Genomic DNA, 20,756 nt, shown 5'->3' with positions numbered 1-20,756 from the left:
CAACTACACCCCCTCCTCATTGCACCCACCCATCCCCAAAAATGACATACCCTCCTCATTGCACCCTCCCACATCCCGAACAAATACACCCCCTCCCCAATCCACCTTCCCCCACCTCCAACAACTACACCCCCTCCCCATTCCACCCTCCCCATCACAACAACTACACCCCCTCCCTATTCCACCCTCCCATCCCAACTCCCCATTCCACCCTCCCCATCCCAACAACTACACCCCCTCCCCATTCCACCCTCCCCATCACAACAACTACACCCCCTCCCTATTCCACCCTCCCATCCCAACAACTACACCCCCTCCCCATTCCACCCTCCCCATCCCAACAACTACACCCCCTCCCTATTCCACCCTCCCCATCGACAACTACATCTTCTCCCCATTCCACCCTCTCCCAACAGCAACAACTACATCCCCTGCCCATTCCACCCTCCCCCATACCAAACGACTACACCATCTCCTCATTCCACCAACCCCATCCCAACAACTACACCCCATCCCCATTCCACCCACCACATCCCCAAATCGGACACTCCCTCCCCATTCCACCCTTCCCCTCCCCAACAACTACATCCTCTCCCCATTCCACCTACCACATCCCCAAAACGGACATTCCCTCCCCATTCCACCCTCCCCGTCAACTATATCCCCTCCCCATTATACACTCCCCCATCACCAACAACCATGTTCCCTGCCCATTCCACCTTCCCCCTCCCCATCAACTACACCCTCTCCCCATTCCACCTACCACACCCCCAAAATGGACACCTGCTCCCATTCCACCCTCCCCATCAACTACATCCTCTCCCCATTATACCCTCCCCCATGACCAACAACCAAGTCCCCTGCCAATTCCACCCTTCCCCCATCCCCAACAACTACACCAGCTCCCCATTCAAACCTCACCCTTCCCAAACAATTACACCCCTCCCCATTACACCCTCCCATCCCAACATCTGCACCCCCTCCCCATTCCCAACAACTTCACCCCCTCCCCATTCAAACCTCACCCTTCCCAAACAATTACACGCCCTCCCCATTCCACCCTCCCCATCCCAACAACTACACCGCCTCCCCATCCCAACATCTACACCCCCCCGCCTCATTCCACTCTCCCCATCCACGACATCACCCCCTCCTCATTCAAACTTCACCCTTCCCCAACAATTACACCCCCCTTCCCATTACACCCACCCCATCCCAACAACTACACCCCTCCGCATTCCACCCTCCCCTTCCCCAAAAAGGACACCCCCTCCCCATTCCACCTCTCCCGTCCCCAACAATTGCACCCCATCCCCATTCCACCCTCCCCATCCCCAAAGACACCCTCTGCCCATTCCACCCTCCCCCAAACCCAACAACTACACCCCATCCCCATTCCACCCTCCCCATCCCAAAAACTACACTGCCTCCCCATCCCAACATCTAAACCCCCACCCCATTCCACCCTTCCCCATCACCAACAGCTACGTCCCCTACCCATTCCACCGTCCCCTATCCCCAACAACTACACCATCTCCCCATTCCACCCACCCCATCCCAAGAACTACACCCCCTACCTATTCCAACCTCCCCCATCCCTAACAACTACATCCCCTCCTCATTGCACCCACCCATCCCCAAAAAGGACATACCCTCCTCATTCCACCCTCCCACATCCCGAACAAATACACCCCCTCCCCATCCCACCCTCCCCATCCCCAACAACTACACCTCTCCCCATTCGTCCCACCACATCCCCAAAATGGACACTGCCTCCCCATTCCACCCTCCCCATCAACTGCATCCCCTTCCCATTCCACCCTCCCCCATCACCAACAACCACGTCCCCTGCCCATTCCACCCTCCCCTATACCCAACAACGACACCATCTCCCCATTCCACCCTCCCCATCCCAACAACAACACCCCCTCCCTATTCCACCCTCCCCATCCCCAACAACTACACCCCTCCCCATCCCCAACAACTACATCCCCTCCCCATTCCACCCTCATATTCCCCAAAAAGGAGGCTCCCTTCCCATTCCACCACTCCCTCATTCCCAAAAACTACACCCCCTCCCCATTCCACCCTTTTCCATCCCCTTCAACTGCAACCCCTCCTCATTCCACACTCCCCCATCCCCAAAAATGACAACCCCTGTCCATTCCACCCTTCCCCAAACCCAACAACTACACCCCTCCCCATTACACCCTCCCCCATTCCCAACAACTACACCTCCTCCCAATTCAAATCTCACTCATCCCCAACAACTGTACCCCTCCCCCTTCCATCCATCCCCATCCCCAACAACATCACCCCATCCCCATTCCGCCCTCCCCCATCCCCAATGACACTTCCTGCCCATTCACCCTCCCCCCAAACCCAACAATTACAACCCCCTCCCCATTACACCCTCCCCATCCCAACAACTACACTCCTCCCTATTCCACCCTCCCCATCCCCAACAACTACACCCCGTCCCCATTTCACGCTCCCCATCCCCAAAAAGGACACCCCCTCCCCATTCCACCTCTCCCATCTTCAACAATTGCACCCCATCCCCATTCCAGCCTCCCCCATCCCCAACGATACTCCCTGCCCATTCCAACATCCCCCAAACCCAACAACTACACCCCCACCCCAGTCCACTCTCCTCATTCCCAACACCCTCACCCCCTCCCCATTAAAACCTCTCCATTCCCCAACAATTACAACCCCCTCCCCATTACACCCTCCCCATCCCAACAATTACACCCCTCCCCATTCCACCCTCCCCATCCCCAACAACTACAATCCCTTACCCCATCCCCCACAACTAAACCCGCTCCCCTTTTCACCCTCCACAATCCCCCTCAAGTACACCATTCCACCCTCCCTCATTCCCAACAACTACACCCCCTCCCATTCCACCCTCCCTCATTCCCTACAAATACACCCGTTCCCCATTCCACCCTCCCAAAATCCAAACACGACACCCCTTCCCATTCCACCCTCCACATCCCCAATAATTACAACCCCTCCCCATTCCACCTTCCCCCAGGCCCCAACAGCAACGTACTCTCCCCATTCCACCCTCACAATCCGAAACAACTTCACCTCCTCCCTATTCGATCCTCCTCATCAACAACTACAATCTCTCCCCCCTGTCCCCAACAACTACACCCCCTCCCCATTCCACCTCTCCCATTCCCAACAATTGCACCCCATCCCCATTCCACCCTCCCCTATCCCCAACAACATCCTCTGCCCATTCCACCCTCCCCCCAAACCCAACAACTACACACCCTCCCCATTCCACCTCTCCTGTCCCCAACAATTGCACCCCATCCCCATTCCACCCTCCCCCATCCCCAACAACATCCTCTGCCCATTCCAACCTCCCCCCAAACCCAACAACTACACCCCCTCGCCATTCATTCCACCTTCCTCATCTCAAACAACTTACACCCCTCCCCATTCCACTACCCCCCCTAGCCCCAACAATTATACCACCTCCCCAATACACACTTCTCATTCCCAACAACTACAACACACCCCATCCCCAACAGCTACACCCCCTCCTGTTTCTACCCTGCACCCCCCCTCTCCCCCGGCCACAGCAACTACAACCCCCTCCCCATTCCACCCTCCCCTATCGCCAACAAGGACACTGCTTCCACATTCCAAAGCTCCCCCATTCCCAACAACTACACCCGCCCCACCCCCCCGGCCACAGCAACTACAACCCCTTACCCATTCCACCCTCCCCATCCCCAACAACTGCAACCCTCCCCATCACCAACAACTATACCCCCCTCCCATTCCACCTTCCCCCATCCCCAACAAATACAGCCACTCCCCATTCCACCCTCGCCTGTCCCCAACAACTATACCCCCTCCCCATCCTACCCTCCCCCATCCCCAACAACTATAACCCCCTCCCCATTCCACCATCCTCAAACCCCAACAATTCCAGCCCCTCCACATTCCACCCTCCACACTGTCCCCAACAACGACATCCCCTCCCTAATACACCATCCCCTGTCCCCAACAATGACACCTCCATTTCACCATCCCCTAACCCCAACAACGACACCCCTCCCCATTCCACCCTCCCCATCCCCAACAACTACAATCCCTCACGCCACCCCCCCCACAACTAAACCCACTCCCCATTCCACCCTCCACAATCCTCATCAAGTACACCCTCTCCCCATTCCACTCTCCCTCATTCCCAACAACTACACCCCCTCCCCATTCCACCCCCCCCATCCCCAAAAACTACAACCCCTCCCTATTCCACCTTCCCCCAGGCACCAACAGCAACATCCTCTCCCCATTCCACCCTCCCCGTCCCAAACAACTACACCCTCTCCCCATTCCACCCTCACAATCCCAAACAACTTCACCCCCTCCCCATTCGACCCTCCTCATCAACAACTACAATCTCTTCACCCTGTCCCCAACAACTACACCCCCTCCCCATTCCACCTCTCCCATACCCAACAATTGCACCCCAATCCCATTCCACCTGCCCCATCCCCAACAACATCCTCTGCCCATTCCACCCATCCCCCAAACCCAACAACTACACCCCCTCGCCATTCATTCCACCTTCCACATCTCAAACAGCTACACCCCTCCCCATTCCACCAACCCCCCAGCCCCAAAAACTATACCACCTCCCCAATACACACTCCTCATTCCCAACAACTACAACACACCCCATCCCCAATAACTAAATCCCCTCCTGTTTCTACCCTGCCCCCCCCCACCCCCCACTCTCCCTGGCCACAGCAACTACAACCCCTCCCCATTCCACCCTCCCCTATCCCCAACAAGGATACTCCCTCCCCATTCCACCTTCCCCCTGGCCCCAACAGCAACATCCCCTCACCATTCCACCCTCTCCATCCAAACAATTACACCCCCTCCACATTCCATCATCACCAAATCCCAACAGCTTCACCTCCTCCCCATCCCACTCTCACCACTACCCTCAACAATGACACTCCCTCTGCATTCCATCCTGCCCCCATCCCAACAACTATACCCCCTCCCTATTCCAACCACCCCAATCCCCAACAACTACATCCCCTCCCCATTCCACCCTCCCCTGTCCCCAACAATTATACCCCCTCCCCATTCCACCCTCCCCTGTCCCCAACAATTATACCTCCCTCCCAATTCCACCCTCCCCTGTCCCCAACAATTATACCCCCTCTCAATTCCACCCTACTCCATCTCCAACAAATACACCCTCTCCCCTTTCCACCGTCCACACTGGCCCCAACAACTACACCCTCCCCCCCCCCCCCCTTCCATCCTCACCATCCCCAACAACTACAACCCCTTTCCCCCCGTCCCCAACAACTACAGCACCTCCCCACTCCACCTACCCCTGTCCCCAACAACTACACCCCCTCTCCATTGCATTCTCCCCATCCACAACAACTACACCCCTCCCTATTTCATCCTCCCCATCCCCAACAACTACACCCCTCCCCATTCCACCCTGCCCCATCCCTAATGATAGTATCATCTCCACACTCCCCACCCTCCCCACTGTCCCCAACAACATCACCCCACTCCATTTCACCCTCCCCCCGTGCCCAACAAAGACACCCCCCCCACCATTCCACCCTCCCCCTGGCCCCAACAGCAACATCCCCTCACCATTCCACCCTCTCCATCCAAACAATTACACCCCCTCCACATTCCATCATCACCAAATCCCAACAGCTTCACCTCCTCCCCATCCCACTCTCACCACTACCCTCAACAATGACACTCCCTCTGCATTCCATCCTGCCCCCATCCCAACAACTATACCCCCTCCCTATTCCAACCACCCCAATCCCCAACAACTACATCCCCTCCCCATTCCACCCTCCCCTGTCCCCAACAATTATACCCCCTCCCATTCCACCCTCCCCTGTCCCCAACAATTATACCTCCCTCCCAATTCCACCCTCCCCTGTCCCCAACAATTATACCCCCTCTCAATTCCACCCTACTCCATCTCCAACAAATACACCCCCTCCCCTTTCCACCGTCCACACTGGCCCCAACAACTACACCCCCCCCCCCATTCCATCCTCACCATCCCCAACAACTACAACCCCTTTCCCCCCGTCCCCAACAACTACAGCACCTCCCCACTCCACCCACCCCTGTCCCCAACAACTACACCCCCTCTCCATTGCATTCTCCCCATCCACAACAACTACACCCCTCCCTATTTCATCCTCCCCATCCCCAACAACTACACCCCTCCCCATTCCACCCTGCCCCATCCCTAATGATAGTATCATCTCCACACTCCCCACCCTCCCCACTGTCCCCAACAACATCACCCCACTCCATTTCACCCTCCCCCCGTGCCCAACAAAGACACCCCCCCCACCATTCCACCCTCCCCCTGGCCCCAATAGCTACACCCACTCCCCATTCCATCTTCCCCAACTACGACACCCCCTCCCCATCCCACCCTCCCCCATCCCAACAATTACACCCCCTGCCCCTTCACCACCTCCTCTGTCCCCAACAACTACACTGTCTCTGTATTCACCCGTCTCCAACAGCTACACTCTCTCCTCATTCCACCCCTCCCATTAACCCCACTCCTGCACTCCCCAACAATTACACCCTCTCCCTATTCACCCCTCCCTCCTATCCTGAACAGCTACACCCCTTCCCATTCACACCCCCATCCCCAACAACACAACTCCTCCCCATTCCCCCACACCCTAACTACACCCCCTCCTCATTCACACCCCTCTACTTCCAATCCTCTTGCACTCCCCAAAAATTACACCCCCTCCCCATTTCCCCCTCCACCCCAACCCTAACAACTACACCAGCTCTCCATTCACCCACTCCCTAACAACTACACATACACCCCCTCCCCCCACATACACCCTCCCCACCCCAGCTCGTCCCACGTACACCCACTTCCTCCCCCCCCCAAATCCCCTCCCCCCACTCAAACCTCTCCCATGTTCACACCCTCTGTCCCGCACCCCAAATATACACACACACACACCCTACACCAATTCCCTCCTCCACATACACCCCATTCCAATTCCTCACCCACATACATTCAGTCCCCCACTCACAACTTCCCCGCTCTTTATTCCAGTTCACTCTCACTCTGCTTTTACCACTTTCTCTCCCCCTCCCACTCACACTGCTTTCATCACCAGTTTGTTCTCAGCTCCATCTCCTCACTATCACTACTAGCCTTACTATTGGTCACTCTGAATTATTTTGCTCATTTAATGCTCTGTGCCCCTCTGCTAGGCGGGATAAAGTTTAATTCTTAAACAGCCAGTTGACCAGCACTGTCTAGATTTCCATAAAGTGTCTGAAATATTACTGGACAGCATTCAGTACAAGTCATCATTTTTAGGAAGAAGGAAACAAATCCATGAGCTCCAATTTAAACTCAACAAGAATGGCTAAACAGTGCCATCCAAAACATGGCAAGGTTAATGGCATTTACCTCTGGACAGCAACTCCGAGAGAGGGCAGATACACAGACGCTGCACTTACCTTGTTCTATGATGTTATCATCTCCATAGAGGTTATTATGGTAATGAGGTTCTCCTTCACCTGCAACTAAAGTAAAACATTTATATGAGTGAAATACCCTCACTTTAAAAAGTGTTGCTGTATCTTAAGCCTAAACAGGTTTCCAACATCCTTCCCCTAAGCAACAATCATTCCCCTTCCCCAGTCCAAATTCTTGTGGAGATTCCCATCTTACCTGAGCCACCTCTCTTTCTAAGCAACACGATTGTTTCATCCTAATTTAATATAAGAACATAAGAAATTGGAGCAGGTATATACCATTTGGCCCATCGAACAGTCTCCTCCATGCAATCGGTTCATGGTTGATCTGATTGTTGCCTCAGAATCATTTATCTGTCCCCAACCCCCACCCAAGCCTTAAAAATAGATCAACAATCTGTGTAACTCAGCTGTGAATATGTTCATTCACTCAGCCTGCACTGCTCTTTGGAGTAGGGAATTGCAAAGATTAATGAGCCTCAAAAAGTTTCTCCTCATTCTCCACCTTAAATATTTTATAACTCTGGCCTCGAGCTCTAGACTTCTGCAAGGGGAAAACATGCACTCAGCATCCGCAGTCAAACTCCCTCATTAATCTCTCTTATTCTTCTTAATGATGATGAATATATGCCAAAAATGTTCAAACTTTCCTTGAAGGAAATCACTTCATCACCGAATTAATCTCAAGAACCTACTCAGAACTACCTCCAGTAAACTCCTTCTGAAACAAGGACACAAATTGTATGTAGTACTGCAAATAGGCTTTCATTAATGCACTTAAAAGCTGAAACAAAAATTCCCTAGTAATTGCAACAAAGGTGTACTATCCATTTGTATTCCTAATTACTTGCTGCTCCTGTTTATGTTTAATGTATGAGGCCATGCAGACCCCTCTGTAGCACAGCATTCTATAGCCTCTCCCCATTTAAATTTGGAGTGCTGGTTCATAGCTCCTTGAAAGTGGAGTCGCAGGTAGATAGGATAGTGAAGAAGGCGTTTGGTATGCTTTTCTTTATTGGTCAGAGTATTGAGTACGGGAGTTGGGAGGTCATGTTGCGGCTGTACAGTACATTGGTTAAGCCACTGTTGGAATATTGCATGAAATTCTGATCTCCTTCCTATCGGAAAGATGTTGTGAAACTTGAAAGGGTTCAGAAAAGATTTACAAGGATATTGCCAGGGTCGGAGGATTTGAGCTATAGGGAGAGGCTGAGCAGGCTGGGGCCATTTTCTCTGGAGCATCGAAGGCTGAGGGGTGACCTTATAGAGGTTTACAAAATTATGAGGGGCATGGATAGGGTAAATAGGCAAAGTCTTTTCCCTGGGGTCAGGGAGTCCTGAGCTAGAGGGCATAGGTTTAGGGTGAGCAGGGAAAGATATAAAAGAGACCTACGGGGCAACTTTTTCACGCAGAGGGTGGTATGTGTATGGAATGAGCTGCCAGAGGAAGTGGTGGAGGCTGATACAATTGCAACATTTAAGAGGCATTTAGATGGGTATATGAATAGGAAGGGTTTGGAGGGATATGGGCTGGGTGCTGGCAGGTGGGACTAGATTGGGTTGAGATATCTGGTCGGCATGGACGGGTTGGACCGTAGGGTCTGTTCCCATGCTGTACATCTCTATGACTCTATGAATAACATTCTGTATTGATACCCTTCTCATCAGCAAGCAAAACAGCTGAATTTACCACTGGCTCATGAAGAAAAGGACTTTTTTTCAACTCACTGATGAGACATGGTCATTGCTGGGCTGGGCAGCATTTATTTCTCGTCCCGAATTACTCTTGAGAAGATGATGATGAGCTGCGTTTGTAAACTGCTGCAGACCATGTGCTGTAGGTACACCCACAATGCCCTTAGGGAAGGAATTCCAGGATGTTGACCGAACAACAATGAAGAAACAGTGACACATTTCTAAGTCAGGATGGTCAGTGACATGGAGGGGAACTTCCAAATGCTGGTGTTCCCATGTATCTTTTGTCTTTGTCCTTCTAAATGGAAGTGATTGTGAGTTTGGGAGCTGATGTATAAGGATTTTTGGTGAATTTCTACAGTGCATCTTGTACTGTATTGGTGGATGCGGTGCCAGTCAAGTGGGTTGCTTTGTCTTGGATAGTATTAATGTTCTTGAGTGTTATTGGAGCTGCACTCATTCAGGCAAATGTAAAGTTTTCCATTGCACTCCTGACTTATGCCCTGTAGATGGTGAACAAGCTTTGGAGGGTCAGGAGTTGTGTTATTCACCACAGTAATCCCAGCTGCTGACCTGCTCTTGTAGCCATTATTTCTTTATTTGTTTTATTCATTCATGGGATGAGGGTGTCACTGGCCAAGCCAGCATTTATTGCCCATCCCCTAATTACCCAGCGGGCACTTAAGAGTCAACCACATTGCTGAGGGTCTGGAGTCACATGTAGGCCAGACCAGGTAAGGATGGTAGATTTCCTTCCCTAAAGGACATTGGTGAACCAGATGGGTTTTCCCAACAATTGACAGTGGATTCACAGTTATCAGTAGACTTTTACTTCCAAATTTTACTGAGTTCATATTATACCATCTGTCATGGTGGGATTTGAATGTGGGTTCCCAGAATATTACCTGGGTCTCTGGATTAACAGCCAAGCGAGAATACCACTAGGACATTTATATGGCAAGTCCAGTTGAGTTACTAGTCAATGACAACCCCGAGGATGTTGATACTGGGAAATTTAGTTATGGTAATGCCATTGGCTATCAAGAGGCAATGGTTATATTGCCTCATGTTGTTCATTGCCTGGCATTCATTTGGCGTGAATGTTACTTGTCACTTGTCAGTCCAAATCTGGACATTGTCTATGTTGGAATTCATTGCAAAGGAATAAAATGTCTTGCTACAATAATATAGAGACTTGTTGAGATCTTGTCTGGAGTATAATGCATTACTTTGGACTCCTTACCCAAGGAAAGGTGTTCTTGCCAAAGTTCGCAAGACTGGTTCCTGCAATTGTAGGATTTACCTAAGAGGTCTGATTGATGTAACTGGAGCTAAAGTTGAGAAAAATGCGAGGTAGCCTTGTTTGAACTTTAGAAATTCTTACAGGGCATCATACGGTAGATGCAGGGAAGGCAGTTCCCCTAGTTGTTGTGTCTGGGTCTGAGAGTCACAATCTCAGAATATTGGGTGGGCCCTTTCAGACTAAGGTGAGGATGGACTTCTTTATTTAAATCGTAGTGAATCTTTGGAATTCTCTACTCCAGAGGGTTGTGGAAGCACAGTCATTGAGTATGGTCAAGATAATTCTAAGTAGTAAATGCTTCAAAAGATATGGGACAGTGTGCAAAAATGGTGTTGATGTAGATGATCAGTCAGGATTTGGTTAAACAGTAAAATAGGTTTGAAGGGCTGAAAGGCCATCTCTTGCTCCTATTTCCTACCTTATTTCTTTCAGAAAAACAGTAGCATTAATACATTATTTAACTATCAAAGGACATTTGAAGCCATGTGTGCCTTCATGCCAATAGTGACATGTGATGCCAAGGCCCAGAAGTTTAAAAAGCCTTGTAAATGTGACCTTGCCAATGCAGTTTACATATCAGCACTTGAGCAAAGTGTGTAGTTTGTGTGCAATGCAGAAGGACAAGCTTGGAGCATACATCAAAAAATGATGATTAGCCAAATGCAGAGGGAAAACAGGCAAAGCACCATGAAAACTGCCAACACACACCTGAATCTCCATGAAGATACCCCAATGTTGACAAGATAGTGAGACATGAAGAAGATCTCAATAAGAACCACTTTCAATTGCCAGTTGAACAAATGTTCTGTATGAGCAATGTGAATCAAATTGCTAATGTTATTGCACAAACCAAAGATATTTGCCATAATTGAGTTTATAAGTCTGCAAAAGAGTGACAACCATTCTTCTGAGGTCAAATTGATCTGGAAATGTTATGTTCCTAGAAGGACTGCGAAGCTGAAGCATTAAACAGCAAGAGCTTTATCAAGGAGGTTATCAATCTGCAGGAAGCAAAGTTACAATGATCAGACGCTTAAAGGGACAGTCCGACATACTCACAAATGTTAACAAAGATTAAGTCAATCTTTTGGAAAGTGTTCTCCAGTTATCTTTAAAGAATGTCTTAGCACCTGAACACGCCTTTCTTCCAAACCATCTGTGGTTGGATATGTTGAATTCCATTCTTCTTTCAAGAATTCATAAACTCTTATAATATAAGCTGTTGGACCATTATCTTTAACAGGTTGCTCCTAATAATCAAACCTGGCAAAAATCACCACCAATCTTCCAATGTCATCTTCATGATAGTAAATTCAGGTCATTTAGTATTTGTGTCAACCACTATGAACAACCTTCACCCTTCAAACATTCTGGTGTAGTAGTCAGTCAGGATTCTTTGCCATGGTCTTTCTGGTCATTCTCATGGGAGTAATGGCACTCATGGAGGTAGGCTGCAAACTCATGCCTCTGGCTATCCCTTCATTCAGACATTGCCACAGTGACTTTTGTACAGTTAATTTAATGCACATATCCTCAGTTGGCTCTCACTCCTTACAGGGAACATCCTGCTTGTACAGATAGCTCCAGCTTCAGTTCTGTAGTTGTTCCTGTGATCTATCCACGACATACCATGTCCACCACTTTTGATAATAACAGATAATCTACTTTGTAACTTGTCTTGCCATTAGCAGAGTTCTCCTGACTGTTTGAAGTAGAAAATGTCTCCACAAGAACTGTTTGTAGTGACTCATTTGGTGAAGGAAATGTAAGAGGGCACTATGGAAGACTCGAGCAGTGAGGCAATATGGGCAGAGCTCAGAAATAGGAAGGGTGCGGGAACAATGCTGGGGCTGTACTACAGGCCTCCCAACAGCAAGTGTGAGATAGAGGTACAAATATGTAAACAAATTATGAAAAGATATAGGAGCAGTAGGGTGGTAGTGATGGGAGATTTTAATTTTCCCAACATTGACTGGGACTCGCTTAGTGGTTTAGATGGAGCAGAATGTAGAAGGAGCATCCAGGAGGGTTTTATAGAGCAGTATGTAAATCATCCAACTCGTGAAGGAGTCGTACTGGACCTGATGTTGGAGAATGAGCCTGGTCAGGTGGTTGAAGTTTCAGTAGGGGATTCTTTTGGGAGTAGTGATTACAATTCTGTAAGTTTTAAAATATACTTGGACAAAGCTGAGAGTGGTCCTAAAGGAAGAGTTCCAATTGGGGGAAGGCAAACTATAGCAAAATTTGGCAGGAACTGGATGTGGATTGAGAACAACTGTTTGAGGGTAAATCCACATTTGAAAGGTGGGACACTTTTAAAGAGAGGTTGATTAGAGTGCAGGACAGGCATGTCCCTATGAAAGTGAAGGATAGCAATGGCAAGATTAGGGAACCATGGATGATAGGTGAAATTGTGAGACTAGTTAAGAGAAAAAAGGAAGAATACATAAGATCTAGGCGATTGAAAACAGACGAAGCTTTGGAAGAATATTGGGAAAGTAGGACCAATCTGAAATGAGGGATTAAGAGGGCTAAAAAGGGTCAAGAAATTTCTTTAGCAAACAGGGTTAAGGAAAATGCCAAAGCCTTTTATTCATATATAAAGTACGAGAGTAATCAGAGAAAAGGTTGGCCCATTCAAGGACAAAGATGAGAAGTTATGTAAGGAGGTAGAGAAAATGGGTGAGATTCTTAACGAGTACTTTGCATTGGTATTCATTGAGGAGAGGGATGTTGAGGTTAGAGACAGATGTTTGATTACTCTAGGTCATGGCGGCAGCAGGTGTGTTAGGTATTCTACAAGGCATTAAGGTTGACAAGTCCCCAGGTCCGCATGGGATCTATTCAAGATTAGAGAGAAGTGAGACAGGAAATAGCTGGGGCCTTTTCAGATATCTTTGCAGCATCCTTGAACACAGGTGAGATCCCAGAGGACTGGAGAACTGCTAATGTTGTCCCCTTGCTTAAAAGAGTAGCAAGGATAATCCAGGTAATTATAGACTGATGAGCCTGATGTCAGTGGTAGGGAAGCTGCTGGAGAAGATACTGAAGGATAAAATCTATTTATATTTGGAAGAAAACAAGCTTATTAGTGATAGGCAACATGGTTTTGTCAGGGAAGGTCATGTCTTACCAACTTAACAGAATTCTTTGAGGAAGTGAAAAAGTTGATTGTTGAGGGAATGACTGTAAATGTCATATACTTGGACGTTTGATAAGGTTCCCCATGGTAGGCTATGGTGAAAGTGAAGTCGCATGGGGTCCAGGGTGTACTAGGTAGATGGATAGTGAATGGCTGGGCAGCAGAAGACAGAGTAGTAGTGGAAGGGAGTTTCTCAAAATAGAGAAGTGTGACCAGTGGTGTTCCACAGGGATCCATGCTGGGACCACTGTTGTTTGTGATATACAAAAATGATCTGGAAGAAGGTATAGGTGGTTTGATTGTCATGTTTGCAGATGATATGAAGATTGGTGGACTAGCACATAGTGAGGGGGACTGTCAGAGAATGCAGCAGAATATAGATAGATTGGAGAGTTGGGTGGAGAAATGGCAGGTGGAGTTCAATCTGAGCAAATGTGAGGTGATGCATTTTGAAACATCCAACTCAAGAGTGAACTATATGGTAAATGGAAAAGCCCTGGGGAAAATTGATGTACAGAGAGATCTGGATGTTCAGGTCCATTGTACCCTGATATGGCCAAGCAGGTTGATAGAGTGGTCAAGACAGCATATGGTATACTTTCCTTCATCAGTTGGGGCATTGAGTATAAGAATTGGTAGGTTGAGTTATAGTTGTAAAGGGCTTTGGTTTGGCCACATTTGGAACACTGTGTATATTTCTGGTTGCCACATTACCAAAAGGATATGGATGCTTTGGAGAGGGTGCAGAGTAGGTTCACCAGGATGTTGCCTAGTATGGAGGGTGCTAGCTATGAAAAGATGTTGAGTAGATTAGGATTATTTTCATTAGAAAGACGGAGGTCGAGGGGGACCTGATTGAGGTTTACAAAATCATGACAGAAGCAGACAGGATGGATAGCAAGAAGCATTTTTCCCCAGAGTGGGGGACTGAATTACTAGGGGGCACGGATTCAAGGTGAGAGGGGAAACGTTTTAGAGAGATATGCATGGAAAGTTCTTTACGCAATGGGTGGTGGGTACCTGGAATGCATTGCCAGTGTAGGTGGTAGAGGTGGGCATGATAGCATTATTTAAGATGTATCTAGACAGATACATGAATAGTCAGGGAGCAGAGGGATACAGATCCTTGGAAAATAGGCAACAGGTTTAGATAGAGGACCTGAATTGGTGAAGGCTTGGAGGGCCGAAGGGCCTGTTTCTGTGCTGTAGTTTTCTTTGTTCTTTGTTCGAGATAGCCCATTGGCATCCCATGTAAGTTGGATTGGACAGTTGGTTCTGCTATAGCACGTTTCTTCAATGCAAATTGGCTTTAATGCAATTGAAGAATTTAGAACATTATTTGCAGAATGCAAATTTTCCTTAACTGTATTGGCTTTAGTGCGAATTTGGCCCCAATAGTTTAAAATGACGCACTATTGATTAGATTAGATTCTCTACAGTGCAGAAACAGGCCCTTCGGCCCAACAAGTCCACACCGACCTTCCGAAGAGTAACCCACCTAGACCCATTCACCTACTCCCTACTAATGCACCTATCACTATGGGCAATTTAGCGTGGCCAATTCACCTAACCTGCACATCTTTGGACTGTGGGAGGAAACCCATGCAGAACCAGGGAGAATGTGCAAATTCCACACAGACAGTTGCCCGAGACTGGAATCGAACCCGGATCCCTGGCGCTGCAAGGCAGCAGTGCTAACCACTGAGCCACTATTGCATGATTTTCTTATAATGTGAGATTGTACGAGACTGGGACTATCGCTTTTTTTAATCAGAACTGACTGTATCATTGTGAGCCTACAGTAACAATACCCAGCTCTGCACACACTTCACTGCTAGAGAAAGTATCCTGCATGAGGCCCAAATGTTGTGATCAATAGTCTGTGGCCTCAGTTAAATTCCTGGCCACACAGGTATTGGTGGAATCAGCTATTGCCAAAAGTAATGGCTAGAGATTCTTTCTTTATCTGTGCATAGATTATTTATGCTTTACTTAATGATCATGATGGAGAAAGTGAGGACTGCAGATCAGAGTAGAGAGTGTAATGCTGGAAAAGCACATCAGGTCAAGCAGCATCCAAAGAGCAGGAGAAGGGCTTCCTGATGAAGGGCTTATGCCTGAAACGTCGATTCTCCTGCTCCTCGGATGCTGCCTGACCTGCTGTGCTTTTCCAGCACCACACTCTCGACTCTTAATGATCATGATGCCAAAGCTCATGTCTCCTCTTCACCTTTGGATAATATGTGAGGAATGACTGCTCCTACTGATGCATCACATGGTAGTTACAATGGTGAAAATGAGTCAAGACTTCTGACTTTAATAAAGGCTTTTTCCCATCAATCTTCTCATTTCCAATTCTTGTGGCATAATAAATTATGTAACAGCTTGAGAATGGCTGCAAAATTTGGGAATGCCTGTCATTGCAATTTAGCAAGGCCAAAATGATCATAGTTGGTTTACATTTTTCAGTGGAGAAAGTGAGGACTGCAGATGCTGGAGATCAGAGCTGAAAAATGTGTTGCTGGAAAAGCGCAGCAGGTCAGGCAGCATCTAAGGAGCAGGATAATCGACTTTTCAGGCATAAGCTCTTCACTTATGGCCGAAACGTCGATTCTCCTGCTCCTTAGATGCTGCCTGACCTGCTGCGCTTTTCCAGCAACACATTTTTCAGTTTACATTTTTCAGTGCTGGTGCCTCAATTATGGCTTTTAATTAGCATCAATAATATTGCCTAAATTTTCAATGAAAGATTTAAAACAATTCACATTTGACTCTCCTCACTCTTAGACTATAATCTTCAAGTCTAAATTGTGGAGATGCTCTCTTGCAATTCTTCCCATGAATAAAATATTGTCTATGAAACACTAGACTCCTTTCAACTGACCAAATCTGATCACAGGCACGTTTGAATACAAAGGTGCAGATGTGAGTCTAGATGGAAATCTTTTGCATTTGAATAGCCTTTTATGTGTTACAGTCATGACTCGGGATCTACATTCATCTGGAGATAGGCTTAACTAAGTTCAATTTTACTCAAAAACTGACCTTCAGCTAGTCTAGTCTATATGTAATCAACTAAAGGCACAAAGTACTGTACCAATTGTGACCCCCAAGATCACTGCAGATGTGTACCAATCCATCTTTCTTCATCACTAGTTCAATAGGCATGGCCTACTCAGATTTTAACAGGCTCAAGGACTCCTCTCCTGACCAGCCTCTCTAATTCTGCCTCAATCTTTGGTCGAATTGCATAAGGCATTGACCTAGCCTTGCAACATTTTCCTTGAATTTCATCCTTGATTTTCAATTTGATAGAGATTTTACTTGCTTTCCAAGTGCCTATTTGTTCCTTTCAATCTTACTCGACTTTGAGAGTCATAGAGTCATAGAGATGTACAGCATGGAAACAGACCCTTCGGTCCAACTCGTCCATGCTGACCAGATATGCCAACCCAATCCAGTCCCACCTGCCAGCACCCGGCCCATATTCCTCCAAACCCTTCCTATTCATATACCCATCCAAATGCCTCAGTGGTTAGTATTGCTGCCTCACAGCACTAGAGTCCCAGGTTCAATTCCAGGTGACTGTCTGTGTGGAGTTTGCACATTCTCCCCCTGTCTGCATGGGTTTTCTCTGGGTGCTCCGGTTTCCTCCCACGGTCCAAAGATGATATGGAGATGCCAGTGTTGGACTGGGGTGTACAAAGTTAAAAATCACACAATACCAGGTTATAACCTGGTGTTGTGTGATTTTTAACTTAGTCCAAGGATGTGCTGCGGAGGTGAATTGGCCATGCTAAAATGCCCATAATGTTAGATGCATCATTCAGAGGGGAGATGGGTCTGGGTGGGTTGCTCTTTGGAGGGTCTGTGTGGACTGGTTGGGCAAAAGGGCCTGTTTCCACACTGTAGGGAATCTAATTTAATCAAATGCCTCTTAAATGTTGCAATTGTACCAGCCTCCACCACATCCTCTGGCAGCTCATTCCATACACGTACCACCCTCTGTGTGAAAAGGTTGCCCCTTTTATATCTCTATATCTTTTATATATTTCTCCTCTCACCTTAAACCAATGCCCTCTAGTTCTGGACTCCCCAACCCCAGGGAAAAGACTTTGCCTATTTATCCTATCCATGCCCCTCATAATTTTGTAAACCTCTATAAGGTCACCCCTCAGCCTCCGACGCTCCAGGGAAAACAGTCTCAGCCTGTTCAGCCTCTCCCTATAGCTCAAATCCTCCAACCCTGGCAACATCCTTGTAAATCTTTACTGAACCCTTTCAAGTTTCACAACATCTTTCCGATAGGAAGGAGACCAGAATTGCACGCAATATTCCAACAGTGGCCTAACCAATGTCCTGTACAGCCGCTACATGACCTCTCAACTCCTGTACTCAATACTCTGACCAATAAAGGAAAGCATACCAAGTGCCTTCTTCACTATCCTATTTACCTGCAACTCCACTTTCAAGGGCTTGAACCAAATAATGGAAATCTCTGTAAGAGTTCCAGCTCTCTGTATTTATGTCATACAGTCCTATGGTGCCAACGTTGGCTGCTAATTCTTCAAATAGAAAGGGCCTGCGTAGCATGGTATACATGAAAATTTTAGTGCAACCTTGCTTCTTCCTATTTAATACAAGGTATTCCTGAAACGGCCTGGTTGTTTTGGTGTAAACACCTTTAGCTCAAAGCATTTCCCTCTGTGTAGGTCACTTGTAATCAGTGTTAATAGCTTGCTAACTGTTCTGGTGAAGCAATGATATCCTTTACTTTCTTCTTTTTATTGAAGTGCCTCCAAGATCTGCAATTAGGTCATGATTCTGCTTTTCTTTTCATGAATCGGTGAACTCACCCAGATTTTATCCTCCTCACTGTTTTCTTCTTGTGTTAAGTTCCAAGAAGGACAGGGGACAAAACTGAGACTTAGAATCATTCGCTCTTCCTTCGGGATGGTAAGTGAAGGTAAGGTGAACCTTATTACTGTTGTGGGAGGGAAGAAAGGGGTTGATGGCTGGAGCAGGAGATGGGTCGGACCCAGCTGAGGGCCTGTCAACTATGGTGTTGGGGAATCCTCGGTTCAGGAAGAAGACTGACATTTCAGAAGCCGCGTTGGTGAAGTTGGCACCATCAGAGCAAAAGCGACGGAGATGGAGGAACTGGGAGAGTCTTTAGAGGAAGCAGAGTGTGAAGATGTATAGTCAAGGTAACTGGGAATGAAATGAGAAAGAAACCTACACTGCTGTCTAACACAGCAGTGAATCTGCACAGCTTCTGCCTTTACTGTTTGAGTTAAAATATCGGTGTGTATCTAAGGAAAATTAACAAACAGCGAAATTCACGGCTGAACTTGGAGGAATTTGTGTGAGAGAGCTCACAGCTAAGAGCAGATAAATGCATAGATTTTAAGTGCAACCTTGCTATTCTTTCTCTTTGTAAATCTACAATAGTGAGTAGACTGGGGTTTTTTTGATTATATGTTTTATTGACCTCAGTCTCTTGATTAAATTTTAAAAACATAAAACAAAGGTACGAAGTTAGCCTGGATAAGTGTTTTTTAGAGCAGAAAAACTGTGCTATTTCCTGGGTCTCTATGTTGTTAAGGCACAAAGATGAGTAGAGTGATGCACTCTTCCTGTTGGCTGTTGGAGATTAGGGAGACTTACTATGTTACTGATGATGATGTCTGCAGTAAGTATATTTGGTTGCGGATCCTATCAGATTGCATGGGTCGGTTGGAGTGGCAGTTAGAGGCAACAAGGAAGTTCCAGGGGCTCAGGGGTGTGATGGATTGCAGTTATAGGAAGGGGAAAAAACTGCAGATGCAGTCAAGTAGATGGGTCACCTCCAGGAAAGGTAGGAAAGGGACACAGGTAGTGCAAAAGTCTCATGTGGCTATCCCCAAAACAAACAAGTGTGCTGTTTTGGAAAATGTAGGGGGTGGTGGACTCCAAAGGAATTTAGTACAAACAGCCAAGTTTCCAGTACCAAGACTGACTCTAATGTAATGAATAGATTGACTGTGATAGAGGATGCTCTAGCTAGAGGGACAGGCATACGTTTCTACGGCCAACAGCAAGAAATCAAAATATCATGTTGACTCCCTGGAATCAGGATCAAGGATAGCTTACAGAGAGAGCAGAATATTCTCAAAGGGAAGAGGGACCAGGGAGACAGTGAGGAAAGAGATCAGTCTGAGACTGATACAGTTGGGAAAAGGAGCAAGTCAAACAGTCAGGGAAGGCAGGAACAAAGCAGAGAACGAGGTAAGACTGATAAATTAAACTGTATTTATTTCAAAGTCAAGAGTGTGGTGCTGGAAAAGCACAGCAGGTCAGGCAGCATCCTCGGATGCCTGCCTTGAAGAAGTTCTCCTCCTCTGCTTCTAAGTCGATTCTCCTGCTGCTTGGATGCTGTCTAACCTGCTGTGCTTTTCCAGCACCACACTTTTGATACTGTATTTATTTCAATGCAAGAGGCCGAACAAGGAAGACAGATAAACTCAGTACATCAATAGGAACATGGGACAGGGATATCATAGCAGTTGTAGAGAAATGGCTCAGGGATGGACAGGATTGGCAGCTTAATGTTCCAGGATACAAATGCTATAGAAGCATAGAAAGGGCGAGCAAGAGAGGAGGGGGATTGGCATTTTTGATAAGGGATAACTTTACAGCTGCACTTAGGGAGGATATTCCTGGGAGTGCATTCAGGGGAGTTATTTGGGTGGAACTGAGAAATAAGAAAGTGATGATCACATTATTGGGACTGTACTATAGACCACCTAATAGTTGGCAGGAAATTCAGAAACAAATTTGTAAAGAGATCTCAGTTATCTGTAAGAATAATTGGTTGGTTATATTTATGGATTTTAACTTTCCAAATATAGACTGGGACTGCCATAGTGTTAAGGGTTTAGATGGAGAGGAATTTATTCAGTGTTCACAAAAAAAATTCTGATTTAGTTTGTGAATGTGCAAAGTTTGACCTTCTCTTAGGAAATAAGTCAGGGCAAGTGACTGAGGTGTCAGTGGGCAGCACTTCAGGGCCAGCGACCATAATTC

At 47.3% G+C, this 20,756-nt stretch overlaps 1 protein-coding gene across 1 annotated transcript in view; it reads right to left on the bottom strand.

Moving 5' to 3' along the window:
• Positions 1-18,284, bottom strand: part of LOC122558125 (mucin-6-like) — a 314,704-nt gene extending 296,420 nt beyond the window's left edge. The window contains exon 1 of the mRNA XM_087996204.1: positions 18,146-18,284. Coding sequence (XP_087852330.1) covers positions 18,146-18,284 — 139 coding nt within the window. The remainder of the gene's footprint in view (positions 1-18,145) is intronic.
• Positions 18,285-20,756: the final 2,472 nt, after the last annotated feature.

The sequence above is a fragment of the Chiloscyllium plagiosum genome, unplaced genomic scaffold (genome assembly GCF_037043375.1).
Source record: "Chiloscyllium plagiosum isolate Xiang-an unplaced genomic scaffold, Cpla_swu_hap1 HiC_scaffold_18, whole genome shotgun sequence".
NCBI classification, from domain to species: Eukaryota; Metazoa; Chordata; class Chondrichthyes; order Orectolobiformes; family Hemiscylliidae; genus Chiloscyllium; species Chiloscyllium plagiosum.
Note: the sequence above shows the minus strand (reverse complement) of the source record. Positions and strands in the feature narration are given on the sequence as shown.